The sequence below is a fragment of the Lactuca serriola genome, chromosome 3 (genome assembly GCF_051521515.1).
Source record: "Lactuca serriola cultivar US96UC23 chromosome 3, Lser_US96UC23_V15, whole genome shotgun sequence".
Lineage (NCBI taxonomy): Eukaryota > Viridiplantae > Streptophyta > Magnoliopsida > Asterales > Asteraceae > Lactuca > Lactuca serriola.
This window is the reverse complement of record NC_136410.1, coordinates 91,054,150-91,073,340: the sequence shown is the minus strand read 5'-3', so window position 1 is coordinate 91,073,340 and position 19,191 is coordinate 91,054,150. Positions and strand designations below refer to the sequence as shown.

At 34.9% G+C, this 19,191-nt stretch overlaps 1 protein-coding gene and 1 long non-coding RNA gene across 3 annotated transcripts; one reads left to right on the top strand and one right to left on the bottom strand.

Moving 5' to 3' along the window:
- The first annotated feature begins 5,753 nt into the window (after positions 1–5,753).
- On the top strand, positions 5,754–7,760 carry LOC145095518 (uncharacterized). Its single transcript, XM_079033378.1, has 5 exons — positions 5,754–6,497; positions 6,569–6,818; positions 6,920–6,960; positions 7,063–7,264; positions 7,312–7,760. Exons 1-5 carry the CDS (start codon positions 5,754–5,756, stop codon positions 7,758–7,760), a joined length of 1,686 nt encoding a protein of 561 aa, XP_078889504.1.
- A 783-nt stretch (positions 7,761–8,543) lies between these two features.
- LOC145092851 (uncharacterized) lies at positions 8,544–11,782 on the bottom strand. Of its 2 annotated transcripts, XR_013702664.1 has the most exons (5): positions 10,678–11,782; positions 10,394–10,509; positions 9,938–10,182; positions 8,976–9,537; positions 8,544–8,890 (listed from the first exon to the last, which is right to left on the bottom strand). It is a non-coding gene; the product is annotated as an uncharacterized LOC145092851 (long non-coding RNA). The 2 variants fall into 2 exon arrangements; XR_013702663.1 differs by having other exon boundaries at positions 8,544–9,537; positions 10,678–11,775.
- Positions 11,783–19,191: the final 7,409 nt, after the last annotated feature.

Sequence of the window (19,191 nt, the reverse complement as noted above, 5' to 3'; positions counted from 1 at the left end):
GGGAGCATAAGTGTTATGTTTTTATAATAATCATCAAGATAGTGGGAGCATAAAAGTTATGATTGTATGATTATAAGGAAAGTATTGCAAGGTTAGCAATATTAATTATAGAAAACAAGAGTCATACTTTGCAAAGTTGTAAGAGTTGAAAGGTTGTTTTGCTATAATTAAGGGAGAGAATATTATGCTTCATTTCAAATCTAAAGGTTTAGGTTGAGAAATGTTAATAAAATTTAGTCAAAGGTACAAAGTGTGTTCTTAAAATTTCGATTATGATTACGGCATCCCTTTTCACAATTCGAATTTTGAGAACATAGCAAATAAAACATTATGCGTCGTGTCCCATACGCTTTGGGTATAGGATCGATTGCAAATGCTTTAATGTTTGACCATTCTAAAATTTTCCAAATGTCGAGCGCATTTAGAGGGAAAAGGGACTAGAATTGGTTTTGACTAAAATAATTAAACAACTATCAAAGGACAATCCAAGTTCGACGAGGATTGGTCGCTTGTGAGTAGTTGGAAGTATAGTATTGGAAAATATGGAAATTTGTCAATATTGGATGGACCATATCGACATCATTATGAATAGATAAGATTCTATTAAGAATGAGTTGTCATATGGAACATATGGAAGTTTGTCCATATTGGGAATTGAATATTGAGAAATCTATGACTAGATTAGACACTTCTATGCAAAAGGATGTTCAAAGAATGTACTTTGAGTGAGAGACATCACGTCTATGGAATTGTCTTGTAACAATCTCTGATAGAGGACTTTGTAATATCATTGGCAATAGTCTTTGTGACTTTGGTGCAATGACATTACGGAAGGATAGTTGCATAGAATGTTAGAATCTAGCATATTCTATAAGTAGCAAGAATTTGATATTCTTTAACTTATGAAAAACGGATTTGGAGTTGTGAAATGAGAAGGATTGGAAATGTGTTCAATGTGATCTATTTCACAAAGTAAGAACCATAGGTAAACATTGTGTGCATGCTAGGAGCATGGGACAAGTGTAATAATTCAAGTAAGAAGTTGATTACCCGAAACGACAAATAATGAGTAATCAATATGGTGATAATTAAAAGGAGTTTTATTTATGCTCAAAGGGTTGAGGCCATATGGGATTAGTATTATTCTTGTGTTTCACATTTGCATGTTTTAACTTCCAGAATAATTAAGTTTATTAAGAATAATCGAATTATTCAAACGGGCCACAGTCGTTCATATGTTGGAAGTAGATATGAATGAAGACTGTCGTGAATTGGTGTGTGGATTGTCTAGAAAAGTATTAGACATAAGCAAATGTTTGCTGCAACGTTCATGAATGCTTATGAATGTGATTTGAGCATTGGATTAGACCCACGCTCACTTGGATCACTCCATGGATTGTATCACGAGTGATTGGTGAGACGATAACATCTTATATTCTTGAAACCGAGATGTGTGAGTTGTATCTTGCGAATCGGTTGCACATTGATAATATGTAAACGCACCAGTAACTTGGTGTTATAAAACATATTGTTGTGTGTGATTCGGTGCGTGAGTACAAGCAAGCATTGTATCAAAGTTTATCCGTTCCTTTTATCCAAAGTAGGATAAAAGCGATATCTTTGGGCCCCTCGATGGTTTAGTGATGACAAACGTAAATGCTCGGCCGGGCTAGGGCTAATTTGATTTGTTCAATTAGTCAGTCGTCATAAATCAGAAATCGAGAAGTAGTACAAAGAGAATGATTAGAAATCATATCTCATATGATATCTAGAATGGAGGAATATATGATCCCTTATCTAAGGACACGCGTATTTGATATGATCAGAGTTGACAGCGGCTTTGGAAAGCTACGATTGCAGATCGGGATCTGAAGTCATACGCATAATAGTTATTAGACTTATCCAAGTGGGAGACTGTTGGATTAGTGTCTAAGTCCATAACTATTTTGGTATGTACTTGACCCGATGGTGCATGGTCCTTTTGGGTTGCCTTCACCAAAGCAACTTGATTGGAGAAATGAATAAAGAGAGAGAGGATAATATGATTTATTAATATGTTATAAGAATAATATATTAAAGGAGAAATCATATTTATTTAATTAATATTGGTCAATAATTAATTGAGAATTAATTTTGTGATCAAGTGTAATTAATTAAACTAAAGGGGCTGATTTGTAATTATGTGATAGTTACAAAATAAGGTAAGAATTATCTTTTATATATGGTGTAGGAATTTAAGGTTGGAAAGCCTTAGAATTCGAGTATGATAAGGATTCAAGGATTATCTTATTGGTTGCTTAATGGATAATCAACTAGATAAGGATAATGACTGAAACCCTATCTCTACACCTATATAAACAACCCCAAGGTCATGAATTCGTGTATCCCTTCCCAAGAGGTCCCAAATACGAATTCTAACACCCTTCCTCTCTCTTTATACCTTCTCCACTTGCTTATGGTGTTTGTAAGCCATTAGAGGAGTGACACTTGTGACTCTTTGCTTTCCAAGGTCAATTCAAGGAGGAATTGGATTGTTATTGCTATATAACAATCAAGGTATGTTCTTAAACCTATTTACATGTGAATTCTGATTTCCATATGCTAGAATTAGGGTTCAAGTCTTGGATTCAAAGTATGTACAATAGAGAAACCTAGATCCAAGCTTTAGGGTTTGTATGAGCACATAGGATGTCTTATGCCCAAAACCCATCAGAAGCATGATCTAACATTGTCAATGACTATGTTCTTTAAAGAAAATTTGTTTTACTAAGCTTATGCCCTATAACTTTGATGCGGCTTCAGTTCCCTTCATTTTAGCAATTGCACAACTTACTTTTATTCCAAAACATTCCAAATGATAGCGACATAACCTTCTAAAATTTTAGCTAGAAGGAATATTCAAAAAAAATTAAGGTTAATTTCAGACATAAAAATCTCATAACCTAAATAATCCGAAGCTCAAGATCCCTTGATATAAATTTAAACTACTTTGCTATTTATGAATATTAGCCATAAAATATACATAAAAAACTTACATGGTTGCAGCTCAACAAACACAACAATCATTCAACACAGATAAACACATAAATACCAGTTACTCATACACATAAAAACACAAACACAAACACAGACATCAACCATCTAACCATATCATTAGGCCAAATGTCTTTTGGTTTATAATAATTGAAATAAATCATTGAAATGGAAATGTAAATTTATCACAAATAAGAATAGGGGAAAAGGTCAAACCTTGATAAATTACTTCATGATAATGGTTATGAGAGGCTTTAAATCTCAGAGGCTAATTATCGGTCTATGTTTCCCTCACTAATGTGCAACACTCTTTAATCCTTATGACTTTAAAGAATCTACGCTAGAATATACCAAATACAAAAATATATAGTTATCCAAGTTATGAATTTGAAATACTATTACATTACCCATGTATTAACTTTGGAAATTGAATTCGAAAATAAATATGAAGATTGAAAATTTTCACATGAAAATTTGTTCTATTTTCAAAGGAAATGTACTCTAGAGTAAAATACAAAATGGTCCCTACTATCAGCCTCCTACATATGTAAAATGGTAATGAGAATTAATAAATAATGAAATATTCATAATCAATATTACATATAAAGTAAACAAACTTCCTTAATGCAACATTGAGTTCCCTTCTTATTCCACCTAGATACACATGTTTAATCATAAAATATTATAAAGATTAGATTTTGACTAAATAATGGAAATATATATAAAAAAAAGAGTGGTGCCTAATTGTTTATTTGTTTTAACAACAATTAAAGATCATTCTATCAAGTGAAATTAGTTTGACAAAACTGCACAAATGGTCCCTGTGGTTTACACAAAATTGCCACTTTGGTCCAAAAAAGTTTTGGCTAGCACCACAAGTCCAAAGTTTTCATTTTCTTGCATATTTGGTACAATGTGTTAACTTCCGTCTATTTCCCTCTGTTAAGTTATGTTTGACTAGTCAAATCAGGGATATTTTGGTCATTCCCTATTTACGCCCCTTATTTTATATTAATAAAGGAGAGTTCGTATGTATGCATTGCCATACGGATAATATCGAGCCTTATTCACATTTATAGTCCTTAAAAACCATGAGTCGATACAATTTCCCTCCTCATTGACTGAGGATCAAGAACCCTAAACTGATTACCAAGGTTGATAGCTTCAATCAGGCGAGTTTCGTAGTGAATGCATATACCAATGTGGCACTTAAGGTTGTCAAGCACATCATTCGACCCAAGGGTTGTTTATGGTACGTAATTTTGTTTTTGATCATTTTGTTGATTTTCTTACAAGAAATCATATCTTCTGAAGTTTTTTTTGCTCTTGTGTTGAAGATGGACACCCTACATTGTTTACCATCAAGCTACATCATGGAGGTGAGTTCACAAAGTTTCCAAATGTCAACTACATTGAGGGTACTGTGACGTACGTAGATATGGTGGATATAGAAGAATTTTCTATTCACGAGATGGATGCGATTATGAAAGGGTTAGGATACTCAGTTCCTCCAGTTATCTACTATCATTTTCGAGTGCCAAAGGGAGACATGCATTTTGGGCTACGGGCCCTAGGAAATGATGATGATGATGTCCTCAATCTTTCCCAGTATGTGAAGGAGCATAAATTGATAAGGGTTTACATCGAACATGGTATTACTAACTTGCTTACTTACTTTATGGCTCCTAAACCTGTAAGAAAAGTTATTATTGAGCAATTAGAGGAGACTGATGAACATCAAACCCCCCAAACTAATAACCAACCCAGTGGCATGCCACAAACATGCATACCACCTGTGATAGCAAATGAATCTGCTTTAGCCTTGTCGATATCCCCTGAATATAATAAGAAAAGGGAATTTATCAAGGACAAACCATTGTCATCATGTATTAAGAAATTGGTGATGGATGATGTTAGTGTTGATAGAATTAGTGGGAATAAGGATGATGTAGCTAATGAATTTGACCACGGATTTAATGAATTTGATGAGGAATGTAATGATATTAACTAGGATTTTAATGAATTTCATGAGGCATGTAATGATATTGACCAGGGATTTAATGAATTTGATGAGGCAGCTAATGACTTTGATATTGGGTTGTACCAATAGATTTTATAGTCTAATAAACAGAATGTAGATGATGAGGTTAATGAAGGTGAAGAAAATGCAGTTAATAAGGAAGTCACTGAAGAAGAGAATCATGACAGAAATGAAATGAATGATGAGAATGTAGAGATGAGAGATTTTGCAGTTGATGATGGAAGTGAAGATAACATAGAGACTGATGAAGACAATCATGAAAGAAGTGATGAGAGTGAGGACAGTGATGATAGTGATTTCTGGGTGGATGAAGACAACATAATCCCTGATGTAGAAGTAGATATGAGGGATTTTTACATGAATATAGATCTTGAAGCAGAATTTCTTGAAAAAAGATTATCAAAGCATAGAGAGAATGATAGTGATGAGGTCAATGAAGAGTTGGATGTTATAGATAATGATCAATGGGATTCATTGGATGAGGGTTCTGATATAGATAGGAAAAGAAGAGCTGTAATAAAGGAATTGGGGAAGGAGACTAGGTGCTCTCAAGGTGAGATACACAAGGTAACTTTTAGGATAGGACAAAAATATAAAAAATAAGAAGGAGTTAAAGGAAAAGATACAATTGCATGCACTGGAAACAAGAAGGAATATATTCTTTGTGAAAAACGAAAAAATGAGGTTAAGGGCAATCTGTAAAGGAACTGTAGCCTTTAATGATGGTCATGTGGGTGAACCTACCCCTTGTCCTTGGGTGATACAAGGTTCTAGGTCAGATGTAAATAGTAATTGGTTCATAAAAACTTACAACCACGAACATAAATGCCTCCAGACAAGAAAAGTTAGATCTGCAACAGCAAAGTTTATCTCTAAGCAGATAATGGACCAGATTGAATCCAACCCAACAATCCCAGTCAGAGCTCTTCAAGAACAACTTCAAAAGGATTATCAAGTTGGATTCTCTATTCACAAGGTATTCAACAGGGCCAAATCTACTGCAAAAAAACTTTTCCAGGGTGATTACAAAAAGCAATATGATGTTCTTAGAGATTACATCCTGGAGTTGCAGTCTATTAATCCAAAAACCACTGTGAAGTTAGAGTTTGATTCAGAACCCAACCTAAGTGCTACCTCAAGAAGGTTTAAAAGGATGTACGTGTGTTTGGGTGGAATGAAGAAGGGCTTTAGAGCTTGCCTGAGGGATTTTCTAGGTTTTGATGGGGCATTTATGAAGGGCCCTTTCCCAGGACAAATTTTAACTGCAGTTGGGGTAGACTCCAACAATGGAATATACCCCCTAGCTTATGCCATTGTTGAGACTGAGAACACTGACAGTTGGAAGTGGTTTCTAGAGTGTATTGCAGATGATCTGGACCTATATGCAAACTCAAATTTCACATTTATAAGGGACAGACAAAAGGTTTGTAATTTGTTGTTTATATTTGACATATTTGGATGTACTATATTAACTATGTTTTAATTCCTTTACAGGGATTGCAGACTGCCATTTCTCAGTTGTTCCCATGTGCTGAGCACAGATTTTGTCTCAGGCATATACATGACAATATGAGAAAAACATGGAGAACTAATGAGTACAAGGAACACTTGTGGAATTGTGCTACAACAACAACAATACCAGAGTTCAATCATAGGATGCAACAATTCAGATCATATGATGTAGAAGCTTATAATTGGTTGAAGCAGATTCCCCCACAACATTGGGCAAGAAGCCACTTCACAGGTATATACTTCAGCTTCCAAATTTACCCTTTTGTGTTGGTATATGTTTGATCCTTTTGTATTAGTATATATTTGATCTTGACAATATTGTGGTGTTTTTAGGCAGAGCAGTTTCAGATATGCTTCTGAATAATCTTTGTGAAGTTTTTAATAGCAAATTGATTGAGGGAAGGGACAAGCCACTGATAACCTGCTTGGAGTACATTAGGGAGTATATGATGAAAAGAATATGAAATGTCATAAAGGTGCAAAAGAAGTGTGTTGGTCCACTAACCCCATCTGCAACAAAGATCATGGAGAAGAATGTGAATTGGGCATCTCAGTACATAGTTAGGTGGAATGGGTCAGATAAATACCAAGTGCAAGGGCCATGGCAGGATCAACATGTTGTTGATATGGTTGAAAGAGTATGCAATTGTAGGAAGTGGGAATTAACAGGACTCCCTTGTAAGCATGTCATTTCTTTTTTTCGTCTCGATTGGGTTGGTGTTCAGTATACCGCTCCGTGGGTACAAGATCGAAAAGAATGCATTGGATGGATGCCCGGGCAGTCCTAAATGACCAAGCAGATAATGGTGAGGAAGTTGGAGAACTGCACACTTATGCCCACAGGGTGCACTGGCTAGAAACATGGAAAGCAGCTTATGTGTACAAGGTAGAGCCTATTAAAGGTCGAGCAATGTGGCCTATAAGTGAATGCCCAATTAAAATCACCACTCCTCTACACAAAAATCAGCCTGGAAGGCCCAAGAAAGAGAGGAGGCAATCTGCTGAGGAGAAAAGCCAGAAGAAGGGAGACAATGTTGCTAGTGGTAGTGGGAGTCAAAGCCATATTGCTAGTGGGAGTGGAAAGCTTACAAGAAAGTTTATCCAAGTAACTTGCAGCAAGTGTAAAATTAAAGGGCACAATGCTAGAACTTGCAAAGGCCAAGGGGGTAAGTGATTGGATTTCAAGGGATTTTGATGTTTGTAGGGGTATAAGTGTCTTTTTGGGATAATGTTATGTTTATGTGTATTGTATGTTTAGTACTTTCTGTGTTTTGGGGTTTAACCATTTTGGATGTTATTTTTGGTACTTGATAGTGTACCCCTGTGATGTATGGGAACAATTTACACTGGATTTGATGTAATTGTGATACCCTCCTGTAGTGGATTATGTTATGTTTAATGTCTTGATGTTATTGTCATGTATAATTTTTTGTTGTAGAAGTTGACCAATATGCCCTTTTAATCAAAACATACATTTGTCATTGATAATGTGTAAACCACATACAAAATAAATTGACCAATATGCCCTTTTAAACAAAACTACAAGACAAAACTGCAGAAATGGTCATGTGGTTTACACAAAATTGCCCAATATAAATTGACCAATATGCCCTTTTAAACAAAACCACAAGACAAAACTGCAGAAATGGTCCTGTGGTTTACACAAAATTGTCCAATATAAATTGACCAATATGCCCTTTTAAACAAAACTACAAGACAAAACTGCAGAAATGGTCTTGTGGTTTACACAAAATTGCCCAATATAAATTGACCAATATGCCCTTTTAAACAAAACCACAAGACAAAACTGCACAAATGGTCATGTGGTTTACACAAAATTGCCCAATATAAATTGACCAATATGCCCTTTTAAACAAAACCACAAACAAAATAAATTTGTCAAAATGTACATACCAAATGTAATCACCATTGACAAATTCTTGCAAAACATGTCTTACATTGCTTACATTTTAACCACAAAAGACTACCACAAAGTATTGCCCAAAAGATTACATTGCTTAAACAAGATACTACCAAAAACATTAAAACACTACCCAAACCATACCAAGTCAATATACTGCTTAGAAACCACCCAAATCATTACACTTACAAACCACCCAAACCATTACACTTCAATCTACTTATAAACCAGAACAAACACGAACAACACCCAACTGCATAACAGGTAACACTTGAGTCTTGTGACTTCAATTTGTTGATTGACCTCAGCAGCCCAGGTATAATAGCTTTTGAACGTTCACAAATTGGACCATCAAACCACCCAATAAATCGACATTTGGATCCCTTCAAAATTTAAGAAACAAAACAAGATCGTAACATGTAATGGGATATTTATGCTGAAATCCGAAAAAAAATAACATTTGCGTACCTCAGTAGGGCATCCCCAGAAGCGTCTACCTGGATTTTTATCAGTCAATGCTGTGCGAACTATGGCCATTTTACCACAAAAACAAAGCACCATTTTTTATTGTGATTTCTTGAAGAAATCCAAGACGATCGCAAAATTGAAGAAGACCAAAATGAGAACGACGACAAAGAGGATTGGGATTCGTTCTTATAGACTCTCCTTTATTAATATAAAATAAGGGGCGTAAATAGGGAATGACCAAAATACCCCTGATTTGACTAGTCAAACATAACTTAACAGAGGGAAATAGACGGAAGTTAACACATTGGACCAAATATGCAAGAAAATGAAAACTTTGGACTTGTGGTGCTAGCCAAAACTTTTTTGGACCAAAGTGGCAATTTTGTGTAAACCACATGGACCTTTTGTGCAGTTTTGTCAATTAGTTTTGATAAATGTAGTTTATGAAATGACCAACCTGACCTTGGCGAAACCAAGCTTTTGCATTGTTTCCACCATCACACAAAGCAAATTCTGTGTCCAACAATGCTCCTTTTGCATCACCTATTTTCAACTTACAAGCCTGAGGGGTAAAAAAAGAATTTTGGGTCATTAATTGAGATAGACCTTATATTTTGCAGGGGTTGTTTCCTTTTTTTTCTCCCATTAGGTAAAGTAGCTAAACTGTTAATTATGATAAAACGCACTGCATATAAGGTTTGTTTTTTCTAGACCGAATAAACCGACTGAATATTACTAAATGACCATTTTACCCTTACATTACAAAGAAAGAAATTTCACTATATTCATCAATTTGAATGTAAGAGTAGGGAGAAACTTACAACACTATTTGTGAATATATGTGCCTTTTTCTTTCCAAGATAAATACTTCGGTGTACAAATTTTTAACAAATAAGAAATTTGTGCAAATGGAAATTACTAAATCTTTATAAACAATAAAGAAATGTTGGTGTTAAGTATACCATCATCCATTCCTTCTTCCTCCCAACAGAGATCCAAATATCTCACAACATTTTTGAAATAGTTCATATAGAAACTACCATGAAAGCTTCACTTCCACAAGCTTTGATTGACTCAACAACATCCAACCACCAAGAAAGTTCAACAGAGCCATTGTCAATATCTGCAGGCCAATTCCGATACACATCTCCATCGTTGCAAAAATTCCCAATTCCATCATCTTCATCTTCTTTGATTTCTCCAAAATCTGCAATTACAACATCTAATTAAAATCATGTAGGCCCATCGATATTTCCAATACTCTACTGGGTTTGGAGTCGCCAATAATTAGTTTAATTCATCACAAAAACGCATAATCTCATATATGTTTCACTTGGGCATTTCCACAAACAATTGACATGCATTACTTATGCATTAGAAACAAGTAAGAACAAATAAGCAAATAAATTGAGAAATACCTTGAAACAGAATCGAAAGAGACCAAATCAAAACCCAAAAACTGCTTTTGATGGTATTGGTGTTGTTGCTTTTGATTTAGGAAAAATAACATAAACCCAAAAGTTTCAAAGATCATCTACAATAAACAACGAAATAAACATAAGAAATTGCATAAATCATAAAGACTCTAAATTATAGAGTTTGCCTTTTAACAAAACAAATGGAAAGGTGATTGTTCTGTGGTCAATCTGGAACGTGGTGGTGAGAGACGAAAAGAAATAAAACCAAAAAATAAGAAACAAACCTGGTCAATTTCTTCTGTGATGTAAGGTTTAGTTGTTGAGAAATTTGGTGGTCTCGTTGCCGGTCCGGGCATGGAACGAAGACATGAAATGATTGTTGTGATGGTGGTGAGTTGCTTCAATGGTGCTCCGGTGATGGTACAAAAACCCTAGAAAATAAGAAAAAAAACTTTGTGTATCACATCTAAATATCGAGGAAGCATCCACGGGCGATGAGGAGCATCCGTCGTTTCCCTCTATCTCTGACTGGAAGCGCATAAGAAATCTCCGCTTGAAGGATATGAAGGGAACTGTATTTGGATGGAACTTGGAGTGACAAATATAAAAGGAAGACGGCGGATGGACAAGGCAAGATAAAAGCGGTGGTGGAAGAATACTCATAACATCATGTACCCATCGTGATCTCGTCGAACCATAAAACACTAACCGGAGCTTCCAGTTTCTTCTGTGTTTCATTGATTACACCTTAATGTATGTGTTGTTGCCTCACTTCAACGATCCTGTACAACACTTGAACCACTCTGCGACTACTATAGAAATGGATTCACACTTTTGAATAATCTGTTTTACGTTGATAAATTTTCAGCGCTTTGGATGGATTCAAATGATTTGGCAGCGGTTTATGTGTGTTTCAATATGAATTTGTGTGATCGATAAAGGATTTAAATGATTTGGTTGCGGTTTCTGCACTTATGAATCTGGAATTGGTATTGTCAATGGTGTAAGCTAGTGTCGAAACCCCATCTTCAATTAATGATGTTGTGCACTTCTCTAAACAGGGGTCTGAAAGTAGAATTGTTGGGTGCCTTGAGCTATACAGTTATTAGATCTCTTTCAATAACACGCAATTCCAAAGATTTTAATTGGTGTTATAATCTTCAAGATAAAGTGTCTTGATGAGATTTAGTTGCTATCCTTCAACTGGGTAAAATAACAGAGGCAGTAGATTCAAACTTGCAATGGAAAAACTGGTGCATTCATCCTTACTGCATTCTCAGGGGAGGGGTGCTTAAATTCATCTTGGTGTCACAGCCTTTGCAGATTGAACTGGTAGCTGTTTTCCATGTTGTTGAATTTGGTGATGTTGATGAGTCAAGTCTTGATGTTTATTCCCACCAATATTTCATAGCTGGTGCCATGGCTACTATCCACAAGTGTTTCATGTTAAGAAGATTGGAAGCATTGATCAATTTGATAGGTATGTTTGCTTTTGGAATGAAAGCTTTGTTAGAATTACTTGGAAAACAAAAATAAATATGTCTAAGAATTAATCGAAATAATATTAGGCTTTTAGTTCCATCAAAAAATCTGTTGCGGGTTCTGTCACTAAGATGTGAAGACAAGGACCGTAAGAGAAAGAATTGGTCACCTAATGTGAATTCTAAAGATTTTTTTACACTAATCAGTTGTGGACATATGAGAAACAAGTTGTATTTTACTTTTTATTTAATTAAATTTATTTTTAAGTAGGGGTGTCCGTGGTGACGTTTGGTGCAGTTTAGAGCCAAAACCGCACCGCATATGCGGTTTGAGTTATTTAGAAACCGCAAATCGCACCGCGAACGTTCAAAACCACATTATGCGGTGCGGTTTGGTGTGGACGGTTTATGCAGTTTGACTAATAATTTACTTTAAATTTAATGATAATACTATCATTGTCATCATTAACGGCTCACTAAGTGGTCATTAAGAAATTTGGTGGTCAAATAATTATGGTCATTAACTACTTATGAATATACATAAGTTAAGAAAACACAGTTTATGGTCACTGAATCTTAGTTGAAAATGAATTTGAGACAAAAAATATGATAACTGCGTTCAATTTTGAATTAATTAAGATTATATTTTAAAAACTTAAGATAATGTCACTAATTTAGGACATCTCAAAATATTTTCAAATATATATATATATATATATATATATATATATATATATATAATCATTAATTGATTTTATTAATGCGGTGCGGTTTAAACCGTAGTTTTATAATTGTAAACCACTAACCGCACCGCATAATGCGGTTTAACAAAAATACAAACCGCAAACCGCACGGCGAGTGTTTTAAACCGCGTTACGTGGTGCGGTGCAGACGTTTTATGCGGTTTATTACACACCCCTATTTTTAAGTCTATGCAAGTATGAGACGTGTTAGACGCTTCCGGAGATAAAGGAACTTAACAGATGAAATAGATGCACGGAAGAATAACAACCATCAGTTTTTACTTAATTATCTTCATATTTATATTCTTTAGTTTACGGTTTTCCCTCAATCACACCTTCAATGAACATATCTTGTCCATTTGTTTTTTAGATTCTTTTACCCTATCTCTATTGACCAATTCACACGGTTTTCAGGTGATAATTATTGATATAATAATCATCAGTTACAGACCAGATTATGATATAAAACACAGTTTGAGTGAAACTTCTATTAGCATTTATCAGAAAACAAACATATATATATATATATATATATATATATATATATATATATATATATATATATATATATATATATATATATATATATATATATATATATATATGTTTAAATAATGAAGTTAAGTTATGTTATTACGCTGTTAAATCCGACAATAATACATAATACCGCCTGTTATCTTTTTGTAATTATAGTACAACCAAGTTTATTGTTCTAAAAAATGATCAATGTGATGACATATAGATACAATTCAAAGCGTAATACAAACCTTTGTGAAAATTCTTGACATGTTAAAAGATACACCTTGTGGGAAAATATGACATTGTCCAAATTTCCTTTTCGAGCGCGTGAAAAAGAACACAGGAGAAAAAGGTAGTTCAAGTATAAATTAGGACATGCAAACCATTTCTTTTTTATTAACATCAACATGGCAAGGGAAGTAAGTTCTTCAAACTTGTTATTTCTCTCTCTGGCTCTACTAATCATCACACTGTTCCTCATACCAAATTTCACTTCTGCTTATTTGGAGGAAGCCAATGCTCTTCTTTAATGGAAAGCAAGCCTTGAAATCCCAAAAAACTCCTTTCTCTCTTCATGGATTCCCCTCCCTTTGAATTCCAGTGCATCAGCTCCATGCACTTCTTGGTTTGGAGTAGTTTGCAATGCTGATGGGAGCATTCAGAAGTTGAACCTCACATCATCTAGATTAAAGGGTACGCTTCATCAATTTTCATTCTCTTTGCTACACAATCTTACGCATTTTGATCTCAGTTTGAACAACTTCTATGGCCCCATCCCACCAGAAATCCAACTTTTGTCCAAAGTTGTCTATCTTGATTTTTCAGAGAACAAGTTTTCTGGAGTAATCCCACCTGAAATGGGAAACCTACACCAGCTAACCATCTTGTACCTATACTCAAACTATATATCTGGCTCAATTCCTTCATCATTGAGTGATTTGACATCTTTAAATGTCCTTCATTTGCACCAAAATCATTTGTCTGGTCCCATTCCTATTGAACTTGGGAATTTGAAGTCTCTCGTTGATCTTAAGGTGAGCCACAATCAACTTAGTGGTTCTATTCCTTCATCATTGGGTGATTTGACATCTTTGAATCTACTTTATTTGCACCAAAATCAACTCTCTGGCCCCATTCCTATTGAACTTGGGAATTTGAAGTCTCTCATTCGTTTTAAGGTAAACGACAATCAACTAACTGGTTCTATTCCTTCATCATTGGGTAATTTGACATCTTTGAATGTACTTTATTTGTACCTTAATCAACTCTCTGGTCCCATTCCCATTGAACTTGGGAATTTGAAGTCTCTAACTGATCTTGGGGTGAGCAACAATCAACTTAGTGGTTCTATTCCTTCATCACTAGCAAACCTTAGCAACATACAGTGGTTGATCCTCAGTGTTAATAATTTATCTGGTCCAATTCCTATTGAAATTAGGAATTTGAAGTCTCTCACTCATCTTTCCGTGATGGGAAATCAGCTTAGTGGTTTCATTCCTTCATCATTTGGTGATTTGACATCTTTAAATCTCCTTTATATGTCTCACAATAAACTTGCTGGTCCCATTCCTAGTGAACTTGGGAAGTTGAAGTCTCTCACTGATTTCCAGGTGAACAACAATCAAATTAGTGGTTCTATTCCTTCAGAGTTTGGAAATTTAACTCAACTACAAAGACTTAAACTGTCTTCAAATCATTTGGTTGGAGAGATCCCAAAGGAGTTTGGGAAGATGAAAAGTATGTTGGAACTGTACTTGGCTGGCAACCAACTTTCAGGTGTTATACCTTTTGAGCTTGGAAATTGTGAACTCCTTGAAGTACTCGATCTATCCAAAAATAGATTGAATGGGTCGATTCCAAGAAATATTGGTCAATGGGCACAAATCCACTACTTGAATCTTAGTAATAACAAGCTCAGTGAGAAAATTCCATCGGAAATTGGTAAACTAGTTCATCTTACGGAACTTGATTTATCTCAGAATTTTCTTACGAAAGAGATACCATCTGAAGTTCAAAGTTTGCAAAGTTTGATAAAATTAGATCTTTCTCATAATAGACTCTCTGGTTCCATTCCTGATGCTTTTACAAGTTTGCCTCGTGGGATTGATATCAACCTTTCTTACAATAAGCTTGCAGGTCCGGTCCCCCTTTTCCCTAACATTGTGAATGCGTCCTTAGAAAGCAATCCAGATTTGTGTGGGAATGTTAAAGGAATGAAACTTTGTCCAAGTCGAATTATGAAGAAGAAAAATGGTCCCTTTCATCATAAGCTTATCCTTGTAATTATGCTCCCTCTTATCGGGTCTGTTTTACTTGGCGTGTTCACGTATGGCCTCATTGCTAATCTACAACAAAAGAAAAAGTCTCCACAAAAACCATCGGACGAAGAAAGTGGTGATTATTTCTCTATTACAAGCTTTGATGGAAAAGTGGTGTATGCTGATATCTTGAAGGCAACAAATGATTTCAATGAAGCATACCGCATTGGGACTGGAGGATATGGGACTGTGTACAAAGCGGAGCTACAACCGAACAATGTGGTAGCTGTTAAGAAACTTCACCCATCATCTGAGAATGTTGATCATAATGGATTCCTTAATGAGGTACGAGCATTAACCAACATAAGGCATCGAAACATAGTGAAACTCTATGGATATTGCTCCCACGTTCGCCACTCATTTTTGATTTATGAATACCTTGAAAATGGAAGCCTTGAATCAATCTTAAGAAGCGATGTCTTAGCAAAAGAATTGGATTGGTTGAAAAGAGTAAATATTGTAAAGGGTATAGCTAATGGTTTGGCTTATATGCATCACGATTGCTCACCTCCTATAATTCATAGAGACATATCCATAGCCAACATCCTTCTTGATTCTGATTATGAGGCGCATATTTCTGATTTTGGCACGTCCAAGCTTTTAAAGCTAGACTCTTCCAACTGGACCGCAATTGCAGGCACCTTTGGTTATATCGCACCAGGTAACACAACCTTGTGATTTTAGTTCTACATCTTCTTAAGTTTTATGATATATAGAAATATGTATAAATATGTATCTATGTTAGAATCTTGTGGGGTTGATATAGCTTTTTTTTTTTTTTGTTTTTATCTCATGTATCTTTGGATGTAGAGCTTGCTTATACGATGGTGGCAAATGAGAAATGCGATGTGTATAGCTTTGGAGTTGTTGCAGTAGAAGTGATAATGGGAAAGCATCCAGGAGATCTCATAACATCTTTACCAACATTGTCTGATGATGATGATTATTTGGTGCCAGCAAACATGGGAGATAGTCGGATACATCCTCCCTCATCCCAAGTTGAGAAACAAGTTAAGTTGGTTTTGAGTCTCTCAAGAGCATGTTTGAACTCCAATCCACATGAAAGACCAACAATGCAACAAGTTTCAAATCGGTTAATGAAGGATCTGCTTTGAATTGACATCTCTTGCCTGATCAATATATTGTACTTTCAGTGTTCTTTTTACTTTTCTTAAGTTCCCTATATGCATCTTGTCAGTATGTATTCATTTGAATGGCTTTTTGTTAAGAAACTTCACATATGTTTGTAATACTAAACAAGTACGTCAATGAAGATTGCTATACTTCTAATGAGCTAGTCAATGAAGATTTCTATACTTCTAAAACTCACTGCTGGAAAACAAGGAAAATGCCATACACATATCCCCCAAACAACAAATTATGTAAACTTTTGTTGGTATGATTTTTATATTTGTTTCAGTTTTTATTTATTTGCTATTTACATGTTTTAAAATGAATAATTATTATAATGACTTCATATTTTAAAAAAAATACATCTGTGAATTTTACCACACAATTGTATTCTCACACAACGTGTGGCTAGTGGCTACACACCTAGTTAATACGATATATGGGGTATAACTGGTCGACATCATTTTATATACCCCTTACCTTATCTAAGTCATTCGAAATATATTTCTATTCTAGATTATATGATGAGCAATTATACCAAATGGTGAGAGATGTCAATGGAGAACTTTATCAAACACAGGATATTACAAATGAGATGTGTCTTTACAAAGATGGCAAATTTTAATTATTAAGAAAAAAAATTCAAATATCAAAGCAATTTAAACAGCTTGGAACATTTTTAACCCACCACTTCATTCCTAGCATGCTTTTGAGCTGTTGAATTCCAAATTTGACAGCCTAAGACATTTACACAACATAACTAAATAGTTCAACTAAAATATACATGACTTCAGTTATTGGTATGCATTTCACTTCACTTTAAAATATGACTAGAATAGGAGTTCATGTGGATTCAATTCCTTATCTCCCCTTCACTTCATTTCATTTCAACATGATACAGCATGACATGGATGTAATGTTAATTGATTTTATGTATCACAAAACAAAAACAAAAAAAAAATTCAAACTTTGACCACCTGAGTACCTAAAACTCATTTACTTAAAACTGTGAGGTTTAAGTGTTAGATGTAATCTTATTTTGATACAGACGTTGTATGTGTTCCTAAAAATCCTTGGAAATAACAGATTCAAACTCATTAATGCAAGTATAAAGAGCTTCTTCATGTGAGTGTTCCTTCCATGTCTATTGGAAGCACCGAAATGAAATGACACCAGTAGTTTCTTTCATGGATACTCAATAAGATCATGGAAGAAATTGAAAAGTGATTGTCATTTATGATACAGCTGATGTGGCATTAAATTCCAAAAAAAAAAATCATTCAGGCATTTCATCAAAGAGTTAATATTCGTTAGACTCATATTTTTGCAAAGAGTATGTACAAATGATCCTAGATGGAATGTTGGAAGATAGCACAGAAAAATGAGGAAAGACACCAATACATATCTTTTAATTCATATCCACTTCAATGATCCTGAACAACACTTCAACCACTCCGCGTCTACCATGGAAATGGATTCACCTAATCACCATTCTGTTTTAAGTTGATAAATTTTCTGCACTTTGGATGTATTCAAATGATTTGGTTGCGATTTCTGCACTTGGGAATCTGGAATTGGTTTCCTCAATGGTGTAAGCAGGGGTCTGAAAGTAGAATTGTTGGGGGGACTTGTGCTATACAGTAATATGGTCTCTATGGAAAACACGCAATTCCAGAGTTTTTAATCATCAGGATAAAGTGTTTGATGAGATTCAATTGATATCCTTCAACTGGGTAAAATAACAGAGGCAGTAGATTCAAACTTGAAATGGAAAACTGGTGCATTCTTCCTGTTTCTTCCTTACAGCATTGTTAAGGGAGGAGGGTCTGGTGCTTAAAAATCATCTTGGTGTTGGCGTTTTCAAAGCCTTTACAGCTTGAATCAGTAACTGTTTTCCATGGTGTGGTGTTGAATTGGTGATGTTGATGAGTAAAGTCTTGATGCTTATTCGGTGCCATAGCTAATATCCACGAGAGTTTCATGTTGAGATTAATTCTTGGCGCTGATAAAAATTTGCTGCCTTCCCTTTACACCTGTGTAACTACTGTTGGATGGATGAAGCTCTATGGTGTTGTACATACATGCTGTGAGATGGCTTCCTCCCTTTCGATTCGACTTTTGACTATTTTGCCACTGGTGTTGCTTTCGAGAAATTCAACAGTTCTTCTGGCTGCCGAGACGGGAGCATTGATCAATTTGTTTGCTTTTGGAATGAAAGATTTATTAAAATTACTTGGAAAACAAAATTAAATATGGCTAACAATTTAATTGAAATTATATTGTGCTTTTAGTTCCATCAAAAATCTATCGCGAATTCAGTCATTAATATGTGAATATAAGGACCCTAACAGAAAGAATTGATCATCAAATGTAATATGTAGATGAATTCTAAAGATTTGTGTAAACTAATTGCCGACTCTAGCCGGCAGACATCACACCATTGCCGACGCAGCTGGTAAACACATGTTTCTGTTTAAAAAAAGTCATTTTTGTCTAATGAATTGGGGAGATTGAAAGCGGATTGAAATTGTTGATTAGTGAAAATACCTGTTTTACATGTATTTCATTGCTTTAATAAATACAAGAGTATAAAAAATATACAGAAA